Here is a 25938-nt window from a genome sequence, read left to right on the forward strand (position 1 = left end):
GGAAAAAGGTATAGGAGCTGGGAGCGCCTTTAGATATTATTTGTACAGGAAAAACATTAATTCACATTGGAGGAAAAGAACTAGGAAACTTACCAGCAAGTGTACGATCTGCATGGCGAGCAGTATGGCCACAAAGAACGTCAAGCGAAAATTCAAAAATGCTGAGGCAATCTCATTGATGGCGGCAATGGAAAAGAAACCTGAGTACCTACTTAAGAAAAAAAAACGCAATCAGGAAAGAAAAAAATTATGATAACTAAAAGCGAAGCACATTAATTTTCGAAACGAGATCAGGACACCTTAAAAAACGCGCCTATAAAGCTAGATATAAGAAGGAAGAAGAAGCATGTACTGGCTGCGGAAAAGCTATGGAAACGATGAAGCATGTTTTATTAGAATGGGAAGAGATCTGCCCAGCGGCCAATTTAGGCAGCACTGGCCACCTTGAAGCCCTTCGGTTCAGCGAGAGCAGGGGAAAAGTAAACATGTCCGCAATAGAGATTAGTAGGTGGCGATCGGAAGATTGGTGGAAGAAAACTAGGGAAACGACAAACAACGGAGGCGTGCAAAAACAAAGTTTGCAAGAACGGTTCAGTAACTTGGTTATCGGAATTCATCGTGGGTTTCTTTTACTTTTTTTCTTCCTAAGATAGGTAAGACATTAAGCAACATAATAACAAGAGCTTGGTGGGGCAACCTAACGCCCCGTTCCAAAGCGGACGCTCATAGCATCCATCCATCCATAGCGGGGCCGCCTTTTCTGCGAACCCGCGACGCTAAGTTTCGACATTCTCTGGACTTACCATTGAAATTTGACGATAACTATCTCTAATTAAGTGCGAATTTGAAGTTGTTTAAAAAAAATGGGGTAGCATTAAAATGTACTATATTCACATTCGCCATTTCAACAACTCTCCCTAAGGCACTAATAAAAAGAAAAGTAACATTTTCTTTGTTAATTAGTCTTTTGACGCTCAACTCCTCTTCAAAAAGTCTCCTTTTAACGCGGCACGGTTAAGGGGCCAGTGTTGCAGAAAATGCGGTGTTTGCGTCGGTGGCGTTGTGCGTTAGAGAAACATCCCGGGCTGACCATGCTAATGACGAAGTGTTGCATACGTGTTTCCTCAAAATCTGCACTTTTTACAGAGATAGCAATTATATGGACACTACAGGCGAATTTTTACCGTCGTTGTCACTGTCGCCGTCAGCGCTGCCATGCAGCTGCACATATACTTGGGCATATGAATGCTATATGTTTATGTATGCCGTATAGGCCTTGTAAGAATACTATACTATCCAACCAACAAATTTCTAAAAGCAGGTCCTACGTTCTTGATTAAGTTATTCCTCAGAATTTTCAGAACGGCGGCCCGCAAACAAATGTCATCAAACATAGCATTGGTCTCAAATCTTCTCGGACTGATAAAAGTATTGAAAGTGCCAACAATAACAAACTAGTAAATGTCATTTGACTGGCGCGGTTCTTTACGGGAAGCGTATGGTGGGGCCTGTGGGATGTAATTGCAGGGCCTAAATGGCACCTTAAAGCTTTCAAGGGTGTCAGAAATGTTGGCGCACCAGCGTATGTCGCGCCAACGTTAATCTGACCTAATGACTCTAGATATGTCCTTATTTTCTTTCTTTTTTTGCGAAAGAAACAGAAAAAGTTCACCGACGATTACGATACTCCTTAATGCGAAATTTTAGCGCAGCTGAGTATGTGTTTTCATTTCGCGATGTAATGAGCCAAAGAATTTGAGAGAGACTTGTAGCAGAGTCGACAATCGTGGAAAATCTGATCTGCTGGCCAAGTGCGTCGGCATTTCTACATGACTCATCGAATGTTTGAGCGTAATCGCCGATGCCACTTGGCTCCCAGAAAGTACTACAAAATTCGCGTCACGCGTACAATCAGATTACAAAACAGTTGCAAATAATGACAATCGAAACAAGCGCGAACGAGACCAAACCACGCAAGCCAAACGAGCGTGAGCGAGAGCTGGCACGGGTGGTCTGACTGAGAACAGATACGCGTGCGGATCATGCGGCTGGGCTGTTGTGCACAAAAACAGTTTCCAGAGCGCACGTCACTGAAGAGGCCCCCATAGGTCGTTCACAGTGGTATCCATCGCCTTCGGCTCGGGTCATTCATCTGCCGCTCCGCGTTCGCTGTTTCATCTCTCTCGCCTGTGCTGGTTAGCTCGGTTACGCCACCGCCGCCACCATCGACGCTAACCGCAGGAATAGGTCATTAAGAGCTGCGCTCTAAAATATCTAGAGCCCTTAACACGAGTATAGTAGACCACCACTGGAGGAGTTCAAACGCAACGCTAAAGCTTTCGATCACGGTCAGCGCTGCTCCTTTCGGGTGGAACCACCTTTTTATAGCTAACCTGTCTACGGCTAGGATCTGGCTGATCACGCCCGCACATAGACCAACAATTTTTCATACGTGGGCCGATTCCATAGATAAAGCAATGCCAAGCCAACCCGCGGCGGAGGTGAAGCAGACGTTACGCCCTACCCATACGTGGGCCGATCCCCAAGATAAAGGAATGCGGGGCCGATCCGCGGCGGAGGTGCAGCAGGCGTTGAGCCCTACCCATACGTGGGCCGTGTTAGATATGGAGCTGTTTCCTGCGCCTACTTCAAGTTCCCCCGGACCACATCGAATCGCAGCACATTCCAGAGGAGCGCACGAGCCAACAAGTTTGTAAGCCGCCGGTAGCTATTCTCTACTTGACTCTTCCAGAAAGCGAGGGGATAGCACGGCATTGTTGGAAGTAAAGTGGGTGCCAAACCAAGACGGCGGTAATGCGCCGTGACAGCCGGACGGCTGTGACATACCAAGAAGGCCTGGCAGCGTCGCACCGGTAGCCTTTGAAGAAGGCATTTGCTACCACAGCGGAGCCGTACCGCTGGGACTAGAGGAGCCATCGGACAATGGAGCCCAATCGTCCCTCTTCATCGCCTTTGAAGAAGATATTTGCTACCGCTGCGGGGCCGTAGCACCGGGAGCAGGTGGGCCCTCGGACAATGGAGTATGAGCGCCCCCACTTCTCCTCCTTTGAAGAAGCGCATTGCAAGTCTGCGAGGCAAGACCGCAGAGAGCCGCCGGGTGTGACAACGCGATACGGGCGCCAACCATTGGCTGAAAATGGCGTCATCTGAGCGGACTCTCCCATTGGTCGAACATGACGCGACTTCCAGTGCTCGAAGGGTTTATAGGAAGCCTTCCAGAGAGACCAGATCATTCTGGAGCATTCCCTGATTCCCTGATTCACCTCTCTCGAACTTCTTGCCGCGGGCCGCAGCGTCCGAGTTGCTGCCGGCCCGTAATGACTGTACGACTGTTACTTGACGTCTCACCTCTCTGTATATAATGTAAAATAAACCCTCCCAAGTTTGTTTTTCATCCCGAAGTCCGTCCTTCAACCCCTACAACTGGTAGGCAGCGGTGAGATCGCCTCCGAATGCATCAGCTTGTGGCAGCGCTACGGATGAAACTTCGTCGAGAGAGATCCTAAGGAACCGGGAAGAGCGAAGAAGAGAGAGCCTTCGTCGAAAGAGGTCCGAAGAAACTGGGAGTAGCGAAGAAGAGCGAGCCTTCGAGCCAGGGAGTCCGGAGGAACCGGGAACAGCGGACAAATGAACCGGATGGCAGAGTGCTGCAACCGTAAGTGAGCGCGTGGTTTTTTTCCTTTTGATTCGCCAGACTCAAATGTTGTGTGTTCATTTTGATAGTTCTGGGAATCGGGAGTTTGATGCATTGTGTGTTTGCACAAATTAATTAAGGAAAACAGTTTTAGCCACCTGTCGGGACAGCTGCCATGGATCTTAGAAGGTTGACGAGGTTAGACTTGTTGTTAGTGTGCGACGATTTGGGAGTTGAGGCGGACGAACGGATGAAAGCACCAGCTATCATAAAGGCGAAAAACGATAGTGGCAATGATGGCAAAAGCATTGAGCTTGCTTGGGAGGTGATACAGGAACCACGAGAGCGTGAGCGTCGTGTACGTGTGCGAGAGCGTCGTGAACTTAAGAGTGAGAGTAAGCGTGAAGAACGCGAGAATGAACGGAAGCATGAGCTTCAAGAACTTACTCTTAGGTGTGAGCGTCACGAACGTGAGTATCAGGAACGAAAGCGCGAGCAAAAGTATGAGAGAGAGAAGGCAGCACTGATCAAAGAGATACAGTATTGTGATCAGTTAATGGCACAGAGACAACGACTGTCTGAGAATTCTGTAGGTAGTACAGAGCGAAAGAATGAGGCAGCATCGAGCGGATTTTCGCCAAAAGCCGACGAGAAGAGTAGTCCCTGTGAGATTAGCTGCAGATTCGTAAGGGAAAAGGCTAGCTGCTAACGATGCCTTAGTGGCAACAGAGGCCGTTAAAGGCCGTAGTGAGAGCGACGAGGTGCTGTGCCAACAGATGACTGTGGAGACAGCTAGGCCAGCTGCGAACAAATTGACACAGTTACCGAGCGTGTGCGTCACTGGTAATGTTAGCGAGGTTGCTAGCGAAGAAAAGGGTACTGCTGACCCGACAGACGCGAGCACCCATGTAGAGCCAGATGTGCGTGCACAAGTGAAGTGCGAACTGGACGATGCAGTTGAGAGTAGTTCTCGGGATGGCGAGCTCCGTAGTTCACGAGAGAACAACTGCATTGTTCAGGGATCGGTGCGGCTCTCCGCCAGTCTAGATACCCTAGATAGGGATGATTCAGTTGTTAATCATTCGGACTGTGCGCGTGAGACAGCGATCGATACCGACGGGCTGTGTGCCGATGCACAGCGTGAGCTGAGCAATGTAGTAGAGGGCAGTTCGCAAGAGTGCGAGTTGTCTAACTCGAGTAAAGCCTGCTGCATTGTTCCAGAGTTGGTTGGGCTGTCCGCCAGTCGAGGCAAAGTGAGAGTAGATTTAAATGTAGATCACTCAGACTGTGCGGGTAAGAGACCGATCCGGGCCGACGAAATGTGTACCGGCCAGCATGAGGCACGAGAAGGCGACGGGAAAGCGAGTGCAAAGAGAAAGCGCAGGAAAAAGAAGCGCGGTAAAGACCGAAAGACGGTAACTAATATAGCGTCGCCAAAGATGGCGAGAAACCCAAAAGGGCAGGGCGCAAGGAAAAGGTGCGGTCGTCAAGGACGATGTTGACGCATCCAGAACGTTCGAGCCACCGGTCAAAGGGGGACCGAGAAGCTTGTTCTGCACGGACGCGGACAAAGGGCGCGGGGCAGTCAAATTCCTCGTCGTTCCATCGTTCTCTTCGAAGCTCAGCGTGCAGTACAAAGAAGCGCAAGGTGGCAAGACGAGACCAGGTGGGGAGTAGCGACGCGGTCAATCGAGGTCATGTTGAAAGCGGGGTGCGGGGACGCAAATTGGCAGGAGACCGTAACGTCTTGGGGGAGCTGATAGTGAGTCAGCCCTTTTGTTGTTCCTCCGTAGCCAGGGTAGCTTTGAAACCGCGACCACCTCGAGTCCGACTCAAAGTATGAGCCAGACATAAGCGTTTGGAAATGGTGGCCAAGAGAGCTTCCGTAGAAGTAAAACGTGTTATTTTGTTTTATTTTTGAGCATCGGATAATGTTCGCAATTTGAGACTAGGATTTCTTTCTATGTGTAAGGTTTGAGCTTTGTTTGTCTCGAGATTTGAAAGATGCGTTTTAAGTATACATGTAGTCTCGCGAGATGCTCATTAATAAGTAGATAGGCTTTTTTATTGTGTGTGTGTGTGAGTAACCTGAAGATCAAGGTTATCGTCGAAAGGCCTATGGTAAAGCGCGTGTGTTATTTAACCTTCTTTCTTTTTAAGTGTTTTTTTAATTTTCTAAGGTTAAGCGCGTAGACTTTCAGTGAGTGCATGATTTGCACTGAGAAGCGTTCTTAGTTCCATTAGCGCATGTCCTGTGTGGACGGAAGGAAGCAGATTTATGACTGGGTTGCTCGTGTGTGTTGAGGGCAGCCGTATTCTGACTTCTCTGATAAGTATGCGTGGAACGAGTTATTAAAAGACGCATTATTTTAAGGGTTCTGCGGAGTGTGTAAGTCCCGCAAGTTTAATTGTTCGTTTAAGTCACGCGTCCTGTAGGACTTTCAGGGAAGAAACGTGAGTAAGCGTAAATGAAAAGTTTGCCTACAACGCAAGTACGCGTTCTGTTTAGTGACCACAAGGCTAGTGCGCTTGTGATTACGTACTTGTGAGGTTGACCAGATTGTTCAGTGGCACCAATACGTGCGATAAGTACGCCACTGCGATAGATTGAAAACATGCTGTTCGTGTAGTTAGGCCACTTAAGTTATGTTCGGCTGTTTTCATTTGTTGTTTGCATCGTCAACGACACTTTGTTTTGCAACAACAATAGTACTCTGGTCTTGTCGGCATTCGAGGAGAAATGGATGGCTGTTTGGAAGGGTGGTTGGAACTGTTTTGTCAAAATTGGGGAAATAAAAGATCAGGGTTCATTTTGACTCAGTAATAGCCTGGCGAGTCAGGGGTGAAGAGCCTGCGCTTACGCGTGGTGCAGCGCTGTGTTGTTTTGTTTGTTTGACTTATGTTTTCCAGGGCCTAGGATCCCGAAGTTCGTCAAACGAGGCTCGACCCCAGTACCCTGCAGCTTCTTTCCGCGTTCCTCATGGCCAGCGAATTGAGTTCACCGGCCATTCAGAACAACCGGGGCGAGGACGAGCTGTTAGATATGGAGCTGTTTCCTGCGCCTACTTCAAGTTGCCCCGGACCACATCGAATCGCAGCACATTCCAGAGGAGCGCACGAGCCAACAAGTTTGTAAGCCGCCGGTAGCTATTCTCTGCTTGACTCTTCCAGAAAGCGAGGGGATAGCACGGCATTGTTGGAAGTAAAGTGGGTGCCAAACCAAGACGGCGGTAATGCGCCGTGACAGCCGGACGGCTGTGACGTACCGAGAAGGCCTGGCAGCGTCGCACCGGTAGCCTTTGAAGAAGGCATTTGCTACCACAGCGGAGCCGTACCGCCGGGACTAGAGGAGCCCTCGGACAATGGAGCCCAATCGTCCCTCTTCATCGCCTTTGAAGAAGACATTTGCTACCACTGCGGGGCCGTAGCACCGGGAGCAGGTGGGCCCTCGGACAATGGAGCATGAGCGCCCCCACTTCTCCTCCTTTGAAGAAGCGCATTTGAAGTCTGCGAGGCAAGACCGCTGAGAGCCGCCGGGTGTGACAACGCGATACGGGCGCCAACCATTGGCTGAAAATGGCGTCATCTGAGCGGACTCTTCCATTGGTCGAACATGACGCGACTTCCAGTGCTCGAAGGGTTTATAGGAAGCCTTCCAGAGAGACCAGAGCATTCTGGAGCATTCCCTGATTCCCTGATTCACCTCTCTCGAACTTCTTGCCACGGGCCGCAGCGTCCGAGTTGCTGCCGGCCCGTAATGACTGTACGACTGTTACTTGACGTCTCACCTCTCTGTATATAATGTAAAATAAACCCTCCCAAGTTTGCTTTTCATCCCGAAGTCCGTTCTTCAACCCCTACAGCCAACACTGAAGCTAGTGCAATGCCGGGCTGACCTGCGGCGGAGGTGAAGCAGGCGTTAAGCACTCCCCATACGTGTGCTGACACTGAAGCTAGTGCAATGCCAAGCCGACCCGCGGCGCAGGTTAAGCAGGTGTTAGGCGCCCCCATACGTGGGCCGATCCCTAAGATAAAGGAATGTGGGGCCGATCCGCGGCGGAGGTGCAGCAGGCGTTGAGCCTTACCCATACGTGGGCCGACACTGAAGTTAGTGCAATGCCGGGACCACCTGCGGCGGAGCTGAAGCAGGCGTTAAGCACTCCCCATACGTGGGCCGACACTGAAGCTAGTACAATGCCAAGCCGACCCGCGGCGGAGGCGAAGCAGGCGTTAAGCACTCCCCTTGCATGGGCCGATCTTCAAGATATTGCAATGCAGGGTCGACCCGCGGCGGAGGGGAAGCAGACGTTAAGTCGTGCCCATACGTGGGCCGACACTGAAGCTAGTGCAATGAGGGGCCGACCCGCGGCGGAGGTTGAGCAGGCGTTAAGCATTCCCCATACGCGGGCAGATCCCTAAGATAGAGCAATGCAGGACCAACCCGCGGCGGAGGCGAAGCAGGCGTTAAGCACTCCCAACACGCGGGCCGACACTGAAGCTAGTGCAATGCCAAGCTCAACCACGGCGGAGGTAAGCAGGTGTTAAGCGCCCCCATACGTGGGCCGATCCCCAAGATAGAGGAATTCCGGGCCAAGCCGCGGCGGAGGTGAAACAGACGCTAAGCCCTACCGATACGTGGGCCGACACTGAAGCTAGTGCAATGCCGGGCCTACCCGCGGCGGAGGTGAAGCAGGCGTTAAGTGCTCCCCATACGTGGGCCGATCCCCAAGATAGAGGAATGCCGGGGCGATCCTCGGCGGAGGTGAAGCAGACGTTAAGCACTCCCCATACGTGGGTAGGCACAGAAGATAGTGCAATTCTGGGCCGACCAGCGGCGGAGGTGCAGTCCACCATTAAGGGGCCCACATACATAGCTAGCTTCGCTGGTCAGCTTGCTTCACAGAGTTGAAGGGCACTGAGTTTTTTTGTATTCTTTTTTTTTGTTATGACGAGAAACGAAGCATCCCTGTCTTCTGTGTGTAGCGCGTAAACAGAATAACTCTGTTAGTGTTCAAAAGTATGAGAATTCGCACTACGAAGGACAAATTCGGTGATGTACACACAAGCTCATTGTCGCCAATGGTCAGGAATGCCATTTTCGATTAATATTAGAACGCTGAAAGCCTCAAATCAGTTACGTAGCCACATCCTCAACTGGAAGAGACAAAGACAAATGTACTCTGTATAGGTTTCTACCTCCTTTCAAGAAGTAGTTGTGTAATATGGTTATGAAGCTAAGCCTATCTTTATAGCCGAAATGTAATTTTCGCGCCCATTTAAGACACTTCTAGGGCCAGTTCCGCATGCCATATGAATGATTTATTCTTCATGAAACGGAGTACTTTCGGGCAGCAATATTGAAAAACGCCTTTCTGAAGAATATTACGTTCAGTACTGGGAAATTACTCTAGGTCTCGATGTTCCTACAACAGTGAGTGCATGACAAAACTAAATGTGGAGGCGCGGAATAAAGTCAAAATCGTAAGCAGCGTAGCTCCCTTCCAATAAGCAAAGCACGTACACTGAAAGAACATCTAATGGATTTGCTATAGGCTCGAAGGGTTCGCAAATCTGATCATTTATTGCTTCTTCTCAAATGTTGACGTAAGGAAACAATGTACCATCACATGCGTGACGGCGGTGCGATCAGCCTTGACCTGTCTGGTCTACTGATAACTTTTTCTTTTCTTTTTAGCGTTCAGTTCCGTCTCCGTATCATGCACTACGTTGCAAGCAAACGGGGCTAGAGGTACGCTCTCTTCACGCGTCATTTATGCGCCCCCGGTGACACGATGAAGCCCCGACAGAGCGCGCGCACGGGCCACCGTATCGGCACGTGGGTGGAGCAGAACGACGTGACCCCGGGCGCAGGCGTGGTCTCACTCAAATTGCGTGCAGTACTTTACCTACGCAACTGGACTAGTGGTACGCAGCGAGTAAAACTCTTAAGCCTAAATCACGCTACTCCCGCGAGGGCCTCGCGAAAGTGCATCCTCGTTCTTCTTCCTTGGTTGCTCTTTCCGGTTTCTGGGTGGCAGCGCTTTTTTGACAAGTTTATTTTCTTTAAGGCGGGGCCCACCTTTTACTGGTCCTTTCGGTAGTAGATATTTTAACGCCTCCAGTGCCATAGTGCCTTTTTTTTTTCTTCCTCTGCCGGCCTAGTTTCCTCTTGAGGCCTCTTTTTGTGAGGGGTCATCTTATCTGTGTTCTTTAGCCGATGCACCAAAATATCGCAGCCCTGTTACCAATTCGTGCAAAGCTAACTACTCCCCCAATAAGGTTTGTTTGAGCTCCCTAATAATATTTGTCACTCCCACTCAGTATTCTGATCCTGACTGTTTTCAATTTTGTTAGTGTTCCTCTGTTGAGGTTTTGCTAAGACAAAAGGAAAGCACGCCCTCGTTCCTACCCCCATAAATGAACTCTTCAATCGAAAAACTTCAATGCTGCCGCTCTTTTCTAAAACAGCTCGCACTAGATGCTGAAGTGTCAGCGGTAGGGCATTAAGAAAGACACGGTCCACCAATATAAGTCAAACGGCGTTTCCTGCATGTTTCCTCGCAGTCGTCTCGCAAATTTAAAAAAAAGAAAACACACGCACACCAGGTATAAACAATCGCATGCGCTCTTTTTCGAGTGAAACTGATTGCCTTAAGACATGCTGCGTTTTCTACAGGGTACACTGTGCATAATAACCGTAACCCTTTATTTGGCCATAATAACCTTGTAAATGAAGCCCTGCCTAAATCAGACAAGGGCTATGACTCTAGTGCGCAGCAGACGGCGGTATGCACAAAACGTACATAGGACAAATTCAAGACCCAGGGAACTAACCTGTCGTCCATGAAGTATTTAAAAACTAAGATTCTGTAACTTTGAAACTGAGAAATGACAACCTTCTAAGAGCCCAACTCATAACTATAAGTTTTAACGCGTTCTTTCTAATGTCTAGTTTACAGATGCGACGCTACAATGCACTTGGGAAGGCAAATGTCTCTCACACACAGGAAAAAAAAAATGTGAACAATTAAGGGGGAGGGGGATTTTCAGCAAAAGAGCTAACCTCAAAAAAGCTCTGTTTGCTTCGTTTTATTAGTCATACTTGAGTCGTCGTTGAGCCCTTCCAGTCGCCGGCTTCTTTGTGACGTTCTGCTGGGCTCCGAACAATCACCTCAACCCCCCCCTCCCCCCCCTTAGCAGCACCTCAGGGAGGCGCAAGTTGCTAGCGTTCAGTCGTCACGGAGTTGGTCCACAGACTATCTGAATGATACGTATTTGTAATCAACCATGCATTAGGTAATCATGCATGCAGATGGTATGCTACATAAAAAGACATGTCTTCGTATCGTTTTTTTTTTGCTTTACAGGCATGCAACGGGACCTTCTCATTCCAAAGTCCACAATGTAGCCGCAATACGCGTGCTCTGTCGTGTTCGCACGGCACTATTACCTACTCTCGAGGAGCGGATTGACGTTGCGGCCTATGGGGAAAAAAAGAAAGACAACGAACCTAGCCAGCGTTCCTACTAATCGATTGGCTATTTGCAAATTGAAAATATGCGTATCGTATCGAACGCTTTTCCTCACTCACTTCCCTTCAATCATCGAAAAACGAACCGTCTGCATAACGAGCCTTACCTGCGTTGGCTGTCCCTTGTCCTGAGGCATTAGGTCACGCTTGTGCACAATGGACCGTAACCTCGCGCGTCCTAATTTGCGTAACCTGATTACAGAAACGATTAATCCAGCTTGACCTCTTTCACTTGCGCTTTACTTTTTTTTTGTTTTGCTTCGAATAACGATCGTCAGGGCGTGCCTCATCTTCCCGATTGTGTCACTCAGTTTTAACGCAGTCTCATTTCAGCTGACCTTCTCTCTGAAAGTAATGAAAGAAACTGAAAATGATTGCTGGTGAAGTTAGGCACGGTAAAAATAGTCGCCTGCACGAATTAATATTCCTGTAGGACCAGGAAAAAATACTTCGCATAATTGCTTTCAGGCCTATAACTAACCTAAAACGTTTTTTTTTTCTGAGAAATGACATGCACTTACTTGCCTACGCACTCTAGATCCACTACCTTCGTGAACAATACTTTCCTCTCCGCCTCCCTCATACTTGTTCACTAAATGCTGTCGAGCAGAAGAAAACCAAACGCGTCGCAGGACCATAAAACGCTTGCTTTCTATGTGGGAAAACTGTAGCCGTTATGAGGGGGCCAGAAGCACGTTCCTGGTCGAGAACAGTCGTGCGCGGTGGGATTCGCGTAAGCTAATATTTCGTAGGAGCTGCAAGGAAAATGCGCCACCGTCCTTTTTATTTTCTTCGTATACGCGTTTTAGATTTGGTGAAATGGAAGTGTGAGAGCCCTATCGAATGAAAACCAAAAAAAAAGAAAAAAAATGCGCGTGTTTTAGAAAGATGGCGGGTAGAACTAAATCAAGAAAGAAAATATCTACAACAATAAAAATGACAGTGCCTGTTTTTTTTTGTTTATTTTTAAGGGCCGAGCGGGCTGCCAGATGTATAAATGTACCGCAGCGAATACCAGAGTGAAGCTTGTGTCATCCGCAGAAAAAAATCCGCGACGACTCGGCAAATAACTAGTATTCACTGATCCACCACAGGTAATTAACGTCTGCCTTATAGGGGCACTTGGGCTTAAAGAGGATGGGAACGAAAATTTGTCAGCGATTGAGATATGCAAAATGCGTTTGCGGTATTGGTGGAAAAAAGCATGGAAATGATAGGGGTGGAATCTTCAGAGGCATATGTAAATTTACTAGTTAAGGCAGGTAATTCAATTTCAATCAACCAATCAATCAATCAATTAGCTAGTGACGATGTGGTAGCACGTAAATACCTTAGAAATGCTACGTGAATATTGGTCGTCGCTCCTACATTTAAGCACAATGCCATTAAAGCTATCATAATCAGCTCTAGATTCTCGTTTTCTTTTTCCTCGGCGATACGAAAACGCTTCACCTGTAATCGTCCCGTATTCTACCAAGTATGCGTCTATTTTTGGCCTGTTCTTGCAGTGCGACTTCTTGCTAATTTAGGTGCTTTCACTTGAGAAACGGGAAGATCCCAATTCGTAGGGAACGGTCACCTCGCAAAATAGTCAGTCATTCCCTATTGCAACCCTAAAAAAAATGTGCAAGTGTTATTCACCTTCAGCGTGTGACAAAAGACGTCTCGTTAGAAAATGGGTTGCAGAAGCTGATCATGCATGTCGTCGAAACTTCGACGTAAAGCCGTCTGATAAGCTATAATCATTGCTACAGAAAAGAAGCAGGTAACTAACCATAGCCGAATGAAATTGGTTAAAAATTGTGAATACAGGATCCGTACTGATGCCGCGAAGTAGTTTTGTTCTGAATGTGTGGTCAGTGACTTGCTTCTTTCCTTACAGAAGAACTTCATGTGCGCATTTCATCGAAAAGGGGTATGCCATGTTCAGAGACTGGCGACATTCAGAATAATACCCACACGGGCGATGACTGCCTAGCTTGTGATCTTCTTTACAGGCATCTTTCCCGAGCCATATTGTGGCGGGTTGCTGTGCGCATCGACAAAGACGATGAGAATGGTTTTGGTTGGTGCGCTGTGCTCGTGCTAACCTTAGCAGGGCTATGCCATCTTGCCACTGTTTTTCAATGTTTGCTCGTAAATATAATACACCCTGTAACATTTTTGGCGAAGGTGCGGGGTTATATCTTTTCTTTTTTTTTTTTATTCCTCGACTTGACTGCCTCAGAACCGCTACAAGCGATCGAAGAAACGTGGGAGGCAATGTTAAAGGCACGGAGCCTGGAAGATCAGCGAAGTCTGGTGGGCCCAGGCTGCGGCATCAGCCAACGGCTTCCTGGACTAAGAGAGCCGCCCACCTAGGGCGAAGAAAGAACACTTTCTCGCTGTTTCTCACGATAAACGTTCATTCCTCCTCCTCCTCCTCCTAGACGTGACTGTAGAGAACCATGAAGAAGTTAACATTATGAAAAGCGCACGTTGTCTTAGGCCTCGTCATAGTGCAGAATAACTTGGAGCTCTCTATTGTGCAGTGCAATTCGCGTACCTATAGTTCTGAACAACGAAAAAACTTCGGTACTTTTAGGGCGAAGCTTTCCTTTCCTAAACCAACACGGTTTCACGTCACCTGGTCGGTCGGTCAATGGGTTGGTCAGTCACTAACCATATATGCGGTATTAATTCAAATAGCATTACTACCATTGTCCGACCAGCACACACCTATCCCACCTAAAATGTTGGCCGATTATTCCGAAGGTCTTGCAGTCTCAAAATGTGAGCCGTTTGCTTCGGCACGTGCCACTAGGTATGTGACACTCCTAAGTGAATCTCTTTGGCACCATATTCGACTGGGATGAAGCGAGTACGTCCGCTCCCCCTCGCTTTACACTTTTGTGCAGCAAGGATACCTGGCATAAAACGGCGTGCCAAAACACCCGCCTGCTCCGCCCTCCCCCCTCCCCTGCTCCCCTTCTTCCCCGAAAGAAATGCGTGGCTACTCCACTGCTGTGCTATTTTCGGGCATATACTTCGTGATTTCTTTTGTCACTATTTTACGTCGAAAGATAACGAAATCTGAAAAAGAAGACGAAAGCTTGCAGCAATCGTTAGATTTTTCTTTTTTGTTTCTGTCTCTCTCTCGCGGGCGCGCGTTTATGTCCTTCCACTGTAAAGGAAAAAAAAATAAACCTCTCTCTAACTTACGATTGTTATCAAAAGTAAAAATGCCATTAGCGCGAGGCACAGGCACTGCGTATTGCGTCACTTAGTCAGGTTGAAATCGTGATAACCGCAAGCAGACAGCCATGCGGGCTTGTAATCATAATGAGGACATTCGTGTTCCGCGCCACATTGAGCAGTTTGTTCTGCCTTCCGCCATAAATCAAAGAAAAATAAAAGCGGCGCTAGACAAAAACGTGCGACCCGCAATCACGCGAATTAACAGAGCGCGAAGCTCCGCAAGAGTGGACGCGACGCGCACCGCGACGCATGCACGCTTGTTGGTTGTCGTTAGCGCGCATTTAGCTGTACGGTGTTCAGTGGTCAGTCGGGTGAGTGAGCCCCGCTCTTTCACTCCCGCAAAACTCTGTCGCTACACAGTGAGTTCGGACTCGGGGATAAATCAGCATTTCGGTCGAAGGATATAGCGCCGTGTGACGCTTTTAATCAAAAACAATGCATGACCGGTATTGGCTGATGTCGCGTTCAATGCGTTACACTTTTTGTCTTGAGGAGAAAAGCCTTCTGTCTGACAATAGCTGCTAGCAATGAGTATTGAATACTTCGTCTGCAGTATCTTTTGTGGATGGTTGGCTTGAGGGTGCCCCTTCGGCCTTGTTCACGTTGCACCCGGTCTGCCGGATATATACCAACTAACGCTATAGCCATGTGGTGCAACGAAAAAAAAGGATAAAAAATACGCGTTGGAAGATCCGATCTCAGGAATTGCGTTGTGCGGTCGTAAGACCTCTGACGGCCACACACGGTGGGTCATATATTTTTATCTTGCACCGTGTTTTTTACATCTTTCTTTCTTTTGTAGATCAGTTGGGCTAACGTCAACAGGGACACACGGTATAAAAAGGCGTGTAGACGCGTGATTTCTTTTTCGCCGACAAGCTTTACTGCTGATGCCGCATGGGAGGCCATCTTAAATGGTGGTCTCCTATGTCGGTATCCATAACCTCTGTGGTTGGAGCTATGAATGCAGCTCCCACGGGCGATTGACGGTACATAAGGTTTCCACTGAAACCATTGGGCACATCAGGCCGCCCGTTTATAACCGACACGACTACACTGGAAACACAGCAGAGAGACAGGCCACGATTCGTTCATTCGTTTGGTTATTTGGTTAGCATGCATAACGCTTCGACAGCAATAGATGAAGAATGCAACGTGCGAACTCAATTGTTGATGTGAACCGCAGCACCTAAGATGCTTGCATGTTTAGAAAAGCTATGAGCGTAATATTACGTGCCCTATCTGTGCCGGTTTGGCATCATGACGTCTTCCGGTGAGGTTTCCTTGCTACAAAGTGTCTACACTCATGTTAACGGAGGAGAAGTCCAAGAGCGAAAAAAACGTTCCGCAGAAGTATTGGCGGTGGCACAAAAATAGGCGAACACTAGATAGAGAAATCGGGGCCGATACTGTATCTCCATTTCTGTATTACACTTAATAACTCAATAAAAATGACTCTGATTCAACAAAAGGAAGTGTCCTTCTTATAAAGAGACTTTAGCCGCACATGGTGAGCGTCAGTTCTACGGAACAACGGTCAATACGCGTAGAGGAGCAGAAGCCTCGAGTAAACGAACGCGTCGAAGCACTCAATGGCGAAGGGTCCAGTTTGGCCTTTATGCAAAGGAACATTGTGCGGCCCTGAGAAACGGTCGTTGAGCGACCAACGAAGACCAGATGTCCGGAAGGCCATCGCGTTGGCTGACGCTCTGCTGTGCCGGTGACCTAAGGCACGCGCACGAGCCTGAGGACGATATTCTCAACCGCCCCGCATCGTTATTGTGCTTCACGGCGTGCGGGTATAGAAGCACGGAGTTTCCTGCAAAAATTGCCGTGGAAGAGCTCTGGCGCTAATCTCTGCTGCAGCTGCAGATTATGGTGGCTCAGCCGGCATGGCAATAGCGGAGGAGTACCTGAATTTTCCACAACTTCCTTTCTGGCTTTAATTGGCGTTCCGACTTTGCACATTGAAGAGTTTCGACAAAACATGGCGTTGTAATTGCAACAATTCGCAACGATTAACCATGTGCGCACAGTATCATTGCATTCCTGTGCTTAGGAAACTATCTGTTGTTGTAAGTTTAATGTGTAAAACGCAATCAATAGCGTCATTACAACGTTTAAAGCCACAACCAAGACTAGATAACTTGACGTTGTAGTTATCATTCGCATAGTATCTTAAGCACAGCAGTGCGATATTTACTTGTAGTAATGTCATAGACGCTTTTCACCGTGTTCCCGTGGGCGCCGCCACGTTTGATCACGTGTCACCACGTTTGATCACGTGGTGAAGCGTCAATTGCTTTTCTCGGCCGGCCTTCACTGCCTCTGTTTACAACGGCAGCGCAGGACGCTGGTGCATCGCAGCAAACCGACGTTTCAGCATTTATCGCCGAGAATTACTGCGTTAACGATAACGACACGAAACATTGGCTGAAGCTTCAGAAAACATGTAAATGTAATATATCTATCATTACGATCTCATCACGCCTTGGCCAAATGCTACGAGAACTGCCGTGTGGTGCGCGTACAAGAAGACAGGGCCCGAAATTGTTTTCCAGGAAAGGGTGGTACGCACTTTCAGCCACTATTCTCGGTCAGGATCATTGTCATTCTCTCATCGCGTTTCCTCCGTTTATTGCGAACGGCTTGGAAGCTACATGTTGCCATGTTGTGGGTTCAGTAACGTTTTTTGCTAGTACGTCAGAAAATTATTAATTTTCTGCGTAATCATTTGTGAGTGCAATGATTGCGGCCAATTTGTTTATGCCACGCTCCACTCTTAAAACATCTATGTTTTTTGAAGCTCTGTAGCAGCCTGCAGAAACTACGTAATATCCTTCATCACTCACTGACGGTGTGACTCGTGACGAAGCGTTCGGCTTCGAACATTCTTACGTGCACCTATGAAACAACTCATTTTTCAGCGTACTTTCTAACAAGTGCACTCATATCTTATACGTGACTGCGAGCCTCAGTGAGTTTCAGTGCCAGAGTTCCCTCTAGTAATTTAAGCAGGAAAACTCTACTGGGCCAAGTGCTTGCTTGCGCATGCAAATGAGACGCGCTGCTCTTTCAATGTGACCACTCGTTGCCGCTTCGCATCATGTTTGTGCTCGTCGCGTTCCTCGTTGCACATGGCCTTATTTCGAGACAGCCGACTTTGACGTAGCCTACGTTCTCCAGCTTCTACATCTAAATAAATAAAAATTGGCCGCCGAGCGCTGTTGGTCCGCTTATCATTTACGAAGCAGCAAACGATCCCGTTCTGCACCACGCTTCACAGCGTGACGAAGGCGCTTCTGTTCCTGTCGGCGCTTCTTTCGGGCCTTCGTCTCTTCCACGCACCACGTACGCTGTGGTCGCCTTCTCTGCTGCTTGTGTGGTTGTTGAACAAATATACGGCTAACAACTATAATGTGGGATGGGCCAAGAAATCTACTGAATATTGCAAGTTAAAACTGGAAATTAATTATCAGGACTGTTATACAGTTAAACATGTGGAAAGGCGAAATGACATGTCTAAGAAAAACAGTAAGGATACGTATACTTAATAGCTAAAAAATTAGAAGAGAAGAAGAGCAATCTACATTTAACTGAGCAATCGGTTAGGCATTAAGTAGCTCCCGAATGGCGGGGCAATAGCGCACTGCTGAATCCCGGCGTAGAAGGCCCCAAACGAAAGAAGTATAGCAACTATTCAGTTCAGGCCAAGGCTTCGGAAGGAAACTTTCTGTTGCCGACTTCTCCATCTTACTTCTTCCCTGCGCAGTAGGTATGGGGTAATGAGTTCGTGTTTACTCGGTAACACAGCAGCACCCACAATGAAGGTTGAAGACTCAAAAACTTTTAAACTCCGCATTAGGGAAATTTTTTTGCCCGAATCATGTGGGCGGTATACTACATCCGTTGGCTCGTGACCTGCGTTATAGAAATGGTTACGGCATTTCAGGTGGATAATCCCATTGCGGAGCCTTCCTAAATACTCATCAGTGCTGAAAACTGTATCATAAAACATGAAGTAATATATCATAATTACATTGTGAAATATCATGAGGTCAGCATAATCATTCCGAATGCTATATCATACGGGAACGAAGCGGTGTGCATTAGAAAGGAGATTTACCGGCAAGATTTGTGTAAACACTTCTCTTTGTGTAATATCGTGGGACTTTTAATTATCTGTTTGAATGTCATCTATTATTTTTTTACACATTCTTAATTGTCTTTACTGGCTTTCCAATCGCTCCCGATCCTCTTTACCCCGACACAGTAAGTTCGCTGGCTTCTTGTCCGATGCTTCACGCCGATCCACACAGTGCGTGGAGTCTGTAATTCTTTTGAGTTTTGTTTCATTTTATGAAAGCATTAGCTTCAATTTGATCCCATTCTTATCCAACTATACTTGAAAAGAAATCATTTCATTACCCGAGTGCCGAAATTTCGAACCACACTTATCGGTGTCATTCCAAACGCAGCGCTACAATGGAAGTCGAGGTGAAGTCCAACCACAGTCCAGTCGCGGGCAAAGCCAGCCGCAAGAAGCGACCTACGCGGAAGGCCGCCCGCAAGTCCATCGTGGCGGCCACGGAGGAACACCGGGACGAGGCGACTCCGCCACGCCGCGACCAGACGCCAGACTCGCAGAGCAGCAGGGTAACGGGCCCGTCTATACTTACTTGCAAGGCAGGGCCATTCCAAAGTTACATATTTCCTTCATTTCACCCTGTACAGACTCCAGTTTAGCGCAGAGGGGGTGGTTCGGTTTTGTAACGTTGAGCAGAAAATTTAACTTGCGAACAGTTAACTTTTGAAACACATATACACCCTTGTATACGTCTGGGCCCTACAGCATTCGTAACTTTCTCGACAATTCGAAACGTTTTCTGCGAGCAGAGGAATTCGGGTGGCGATCTACAAGGTTTGCACATATTTCATTTACAGTGAACGCAGGTTGAAGATGCACTTGTAAATTACGTGGCCTCATTTTAACTAGCCCGTATAATCACGCAATTTCATGTCGTCTCTTAGCGAGCGACCGCATACGGCATAAAAGCGTTTGGGGTTTGTAAACATTTCACGGCAGATAGAGGAATCGGGGACCGGGCTGAAATTTTACACATTTGCAGAATAACTAATTACTATGCGCGATAAAGCTAGGTGCACGCTTATGTTGAAAATTCAGTGTCTTGTCTGGCCCATGAGCAATGCCAGCCGTTATCGCGTAAATTATTGCCAGTCGTTGCTGGGCCAGCTGGTTCATACTTATTACGCGGTGTAGTTACAAGCGGAACAAACTGAAGTAAGACGAGGAGAGGAAAGGACGCTTATTCCCTGTCCTAGTCTTACTCGAAGTTGTTTCGTGTCCTATTACGCCGCAATGCCAGAGGCAAAGTTGAACGCATTCCTGCACTCGTCCCCACCGTATATAGGGTAAGCAGCCTGGCGACAGCGGAGCTCCCCTGCAGCCACCACGCAACAAGGCAGCCTCGCTGATGCAGCAGCACCGGTCCGTGTGGCGCAACGAGTTCCAGAAGCTGCACGACGCCGAGGAGAGGCTCAAGAACGACATCGTCGATAAGCTCAGGTAGGCACGACGCCATTGCGCAAAGTGACGACAGGTTTACTTGGCTCTTGCTCCCGTTTTTGTGGCGGTCGCGCTTTTAGCGCCGATACAGAGGCGCGGATGCAAAGGGCACGTGCTTTCGCGCGACCGAGTTGCGGGGCATGTTGGTAGCGGAACGCCGTGGTCTCGTGCGGGTCTGAAGATTTTAGAGGCTGTAGTGGGGGTGGCGCTCGGGAAAGACAGGCCTCCTCCTGTTCGGCCACCCCTTCGCTTTGTGGAGCCTTGCGGGAGAGGGTGCCGGCGGGCGGCGAGAGAAGAGGATCGCAGTCGCCTTCCACATTGCCGCTTACGCCGCTGGAAACAGCACACATGTGACCGATCGGCGGTTATGCAGAGCTGTCTAGGCTACCGCTACATATATGCTGATTAACGGCTCTATTCTCTACGGAATTACGCCATTAAGCAACCAGCGCTAGCTAAACATCGTCACAAATACATGCCTCCGAGCCCATCATTACAATAATAAAACGTGTTCGGCGTTCGCTTACGTTACAATCGTCGTCAATGTCTATTTGATTTTTCTTGTCCTTTTTCAATGTTGGCACAACGGAAGTCTCGGGCTGGAGCCGGAATCTTGACATGGGCGTGTGTGTCTCAGGAAGACGAGTCCTCTTGCCGAAAAGTCGACTCAAGGCTGAAGCGTCCCTGGCTCGCTTGCTGATGATCACTCTCCATTAGTCATACGAGTTTAAGGACCCGACAACACTATTTCTACGTTGCAAATTATTCATATTTGCAACGTAGAAATTGAACGTTATTCACAGTTAAAAAAACGAGAAAGCACAATCCCTGGATCTCACGTGACATCATTCATGCCAAACGTAAAGTCAAACGTCTGAAAAAATCAATGGAACTAGCACCTAAACCTTCATCTCGAAGTAATCTTACTCTGGCTATCCAAGACATGAAATCTAAAATAAAGACAGCGAAGTCAAACTTTTACACAAACACACTTCAAGGATTTCTAAGAAATTCACCAAGCAAATTCTGGAACTACCTTAATCCTAAGGCATCAAGTGATCCCGAAGTGTCGCCCGAAACTAGCAAACAACGCGCTAATTCACTAAATAACTACTTTTCTTCTATCTTCACATCTGACGATGGGAAACTACCCCAAATTGACATCACCGTTAACAGCACACTAAGCCCCCTCACCGTCACGGAGGCCGGAGTACTGAACCTTCTCCTAAACCTGGACACAAAAAAAGGGCCAGGCCCGGATAAAATACCCAACGCTTTCTTGAAAAGGTACGCAGAATGGATGACGAAGTACCTTTGTATAATATTTAACAAATCATTATCATCATCTGTTCTTCCACAGGATTGGAAATCCGCAAAAGTTGTCCCAATACATAAGTCAGGCTGCAAAGACGACCCGTCCAGCTTTCGGCCGATTTCGCTTACGAGTACCGTGTGCAAACTTCTAGAACACATCATACTAAAACATATAACCGTTTTCTTAGACAAGGAGAGTATAATATCACCATATCAACATGGCTTTCGCAGAGGCCTTTCTACAATCACTCAACTACTGGAACTAACCCACGACATATCATTTATTATCGACCAACACAGACAAACAGACCTCATCCTACTCGATTTCTCGAAGGCGTTTGATCGGGTATCACACAAAAAGCTCATAAGGAAACTTGAGGCTACATTAGGTACAGGCCCCATAACTGACTGGATTTGCGACTATCTTACTAACCGTACCCAGTTTGTGGAAGTGAATGGACAGATTTCCCAGAGAGCCCGGGTAACATCGGGAGTCCCCCAAGGAAGCGTTCTGGCTCCGGTTTTATTTCTAATTTTTATTAATGACCTACCCGCAAAAATCACAGGAAACATTAGGCTGTTTGCAGATTACTGCATCCTTTATCGAAATATTACCTCGTATGATGACCATATAACATTAAACAACGACTTGAAAGCTGTGTCTAACTGGTGTGCCCACTGGTACATGACCATCAATACTAAGAAATCTGCTGTTCTTTCAATCACCAGAAAAAAAAAATAACTCGAGCTTTACGTATACCGTTAACGACGTGCCACTAATACGAGTTCATGAACACAAGTACCTCGGATTAACGTTAACACATGACTTCAGATGGAACTCCCATATAAATAATGTCACAGCAACTGCAATGAAACGCCTTTTCTTTCTTGGAAGGCACTTCAGACTAGCACCACCCAATACAAAACTTCTGGCTTACAAAACTTTCGTCAGGTCAGTCCTTGAGTACGCAAATGTTATCTGGTTTCCACACACTAAACAACTAATTAAAAAACTAGAAGGTGTACAAAGGAAAGCTCTACGGTATATATACAATAAACATAAATTAACAGACTCGCCCACCGAACTACTTAACAAAGCCGGAATCCTAACAGTACAAAACCGAGCTGTACTAGCCCGTTCTAAACTTATGTACCAGCTTTTACATAAGAAGCTTAATATCGATACCTCTAGATATATCTCCAGAAATGAAACACGGCCGACGCGGCATAAAAACACACAAACACTCAATGAGCATTCTTTTCATACCGATTGCTTTAAGAATTCGTTCTTTCCTTTAGCGATAAGAGAGTGGAATAAACTTAGTGAATCCATTAGTAACATATCCTCACTAGATACATTTGCTAATTCAGTGGAAGAACACCTCCTTGCCTTACAGCTCTGACACATAGCCAGGTTTGTTACCGATCTTCACAGCCTAACACTTTAATCTATGAGTGTGCCTTTTGTATGATGAATCATACGCATGACTGCATCCTGTTTGTCATGTTCATTAGGTATTGTATATCACATGTGCTTTCAGGTGTTTTTTTTCTCTTGTTTGGTTTCTTGTTTTCTCAGATTCTTTCTTGTTATAGTATATTGTGCCCAAATATTGCATTTGTGATGAACTACTTATTTCTTGTGTTTAGTGAAACCAAAACCTTTGCAATAACACACTTATGATTATATAATCTATTTATATTCTTTGTTCGCAAACACTACCCTATGTACTTGCCCTTCCTGTTATAATCCCATGAGGGATTGACAGTATGTGAAAATAAATAAATAAATAAATATTAGACATCAGACAATGCTGCCTTGAAGACCAGAGCCAAATAGTACTCTCTCCCATGCAGCAGAGAGCGTGTAATGTCGCTGTGAAGATAGTATGCTTTCCTGCGGTCCACTTCGCTACATTTCTGTTTCTTCCTTCCTCTTTCCTTAACTCATCCACTCTTTTTGATCAGCGGAAGAGAGTATAAAAAATTATTCTCTCCTCGGGAGAATAAAAGAAAAACGCCGTTTAGCCCGAAAGGCGATCCATCGATTACGATAGCAAATTAGCAGACAACCATAATAAGTAAGGATAGCAGCTTTGTTTGCTGTACAAACTTGTAAACACTTGCTACTAACTAAATTGACAGGCGTGGTGTCAGCGCCCACAGACGAACATGCACACATCGCACTCGATGACCGCGGACACTCGCTGTCAAAACGCTGGAATGAGGAAGCGCGGCAGCAGCAGTGAGCGAAGTTACCTCCGTGCTGTCTATCACTTGAACGCAAACTCAGCGTTCGGCGACAACATAACACACGCAAAGCTACGAGCCGTCGGCCCACGTATACTCTGACCCAAAAGCAGATCGCTTCCAAGATAAAGGCTGCCCGACCACCTGCGGCTGCGCAAACGTAGTTGCTCCATCTCCCGGTTCCTTGCGCGCGACAGAAGACGGCGCGCTTCCTTCCCGCTTTCTTCCCTTGCGCACGCGAGATTGAGCAGCGATTGTCGGATTACCCTCGAACGCTTTCACTTGCACATACAGCACACTTCGCGCGGTGACGGTGTTATCGCCCTTGGACTTCATACGGAACATCACGGCCACGGCAAAAATACTTCTGGAGTGTACAATTGTTATCTCAATAAAAATGGGCTTGTTCGTGATGCAAAAATAGACGTAGGCTATATATACAAGAGTGGACACACAATGCGTTGGTTATTGCAAATTTATAGCAAGAGGGGGTCCACCGTTATATACACATCCGTAAACACCGTCATGCTGAACCTATCATGCGCTCCACAGCACAACTTGCAGCAGAGCGTGTGTAAATCCACGCGTATTGACAAAACATGCGCATAGCAACATATATGATCAACTTAGCATATCTTACCACACAAGTTCTTCCGTCGATGGTTATCGAGGGAATACTTATACAGGAATGTTTTAACTGCGCGTTGTACTTGTTTACGTGGCTCTGTGTTAGGCCTTTATAACAGCATGCTTGACAGCCTGCTAAATATATTTTGCCCGGTGCACTTGTTTGATGTAGGTTCGTAGCGGTAGCCATCCATATGGTAGAGGTTGAGGGGGTTGGGTGTGAGGCGGTGCGGGAAGAAATTAGTGACCTTGCTAAATACATGAGCTATGTTAGATCTTAGATCACACTGAGAGAAAGGAGGACGCTTGTATGTGTGGGGCCAGGTAAGTAGGCGAATATGGACAGGTGTGAACAGTGCGCCTGTTTGTGTATCTCCAATGAGGACTCTGTGGTGAGCTCATGGTGTGTTCCGGCAAGGCCCTTCTGATCCCTACATGGATCCTCGATGGGCTCAAGGTGCCCTGAGAGAGAACAGGTAGTGATTTTCAGCCTTGATATTGCTCGCTAGCTGGAACATGTTGTCGGCTGAAGCACGAAAAACAGAGCCCAGCATGCGACCGTGTACTTCGGCGAAGTAGCCCGCAGGTCACCCGAATTACAATGAAGGAATTGACAATATATACGCTTTCTTAAATACTCTTTTCTATACTATAGTCGTTTATTGACACATGTTGGTGGAAGCGCGCGCTTCTCGTCATCATGCCCCGATTTCGACACCAGGTGTCGCGCCCAGCTCTCACGCAATCCCCCGCTGACAGCCCTTCTTTAAATCTCCTTAAGCTCCAACTGCTGTTGCATCCGGTGCATCAACCAGGTTCATTTTCCGATCAGGACGACTTTGTCTTTGAGTGAGCAGTTTCGTGCAGAATAGCTTGTTCTTTGCCGTGGGTGCGAAGTTGCGCTGAACTGAGCTAACAAGACGTAAGCGAAGAAATATGAACGCCTGTCCTGTCTGTGTCATCACGCTTTGTGCATGTCTTCATACGTTTTCGCTTGCCTTGTGTTAGAGCGCTACAGTGCAACTTTCCATCCTTTCACATCATGCTCATGCATGAACGCAGAGGTCCATTTCAGGAGCCACACATTTACTCTATGCCACCAAGTGACAGAAAAAGTGCAATGCTGATTAGCGAGCAAATGGATGTAGCCGATGTTCTCGTTCACACTAACGTGGAGTAAGTCGGCTTGCCATGGTGGTTCCGATGCTTGCCCTGAAAATACCAGATCGCTGGTTCGTTCTAAGGTTGCATATTGTTATGTTACGTCGCGTTGTGCCGCGCCTGAACTTATCACTAAATAGCCCAGAGGCATCGCTTGAGGCGTCGCGCGCTCCCACCACCGGCCAAGCAACTCGATAAAACGCAAGCGGTCGCGTTTAGGCGACCCGAGACAAACACATACCCACACGCAAAGTACATTAACAAAATCACAGGGGGCAAGGAAAGCGACCTGTTTAGGCTCTGTTCACAAACAGGGGGACACACACATAATGTGGGAATGCACCTCACTCCCGTTTTCTCATCCCCCCGTCAGCAGCGAAACTGACTGGACCGCCTGGCTCAGTTCCGGCGACGTCGACCAACAGCTTGAACTGGTAGACCGGGCGGAGAAGGCCAAGCAGGCCCAGGGCCTTACTTGAGCCCGATCACTCAGCCACCTCCCCTTTCCCCTTTTCAGTAAAGTTTACAACCGCCACCAAGAACAAACGAATACTATCGCGTCTTCGTTCCGTAGTT

The 25938-nt window shown here is 47.5% G+C and overlaps 1 protein-coding gene across 2 annotated transcripts in view; it reads left to right on the forward strand.

Moving 5' to 3' along the window:
- LOC135905585 (coiled-coil domain-containing protein 148-like) overlaps nt 1-25938 on the forward strand; it is an 83727-nt gene that overhangs the window by 29323 nt on the left and 28466 nt on the right. For both annotated transcript variants that reach the window (XM_070532428.1, XM_065436522.2), the window contains exons 3-4: nt 18902-19079; nt 19856-20010. In XM_070532428.1, the coding sequence (XP_070388529.1) occupies nt 18902-19079; nt 19856-20010 (333 nt within the window). The remainder of the gene's footprint in view (nt 1-18901; nt 19080-19855; nt 20011-25938) is intronic.

This window comes from Dermacentor albipictus, chromosome 1 (assembly GCF_038994185.2).
Source record: "Dermacentor albipictus isolate Rhodes 1998 colony chromosome 1, USDA_Dalb.pri_finalv2, whole genome shotgun sequence".
In the NCBI taxonomy this organism is placed as follows: Eukaryota; Metazoa; Arthropoda; class Arachnida; order Ixodida; family Ixodidae; genus Dermacentor; species Dermacentor albipictus.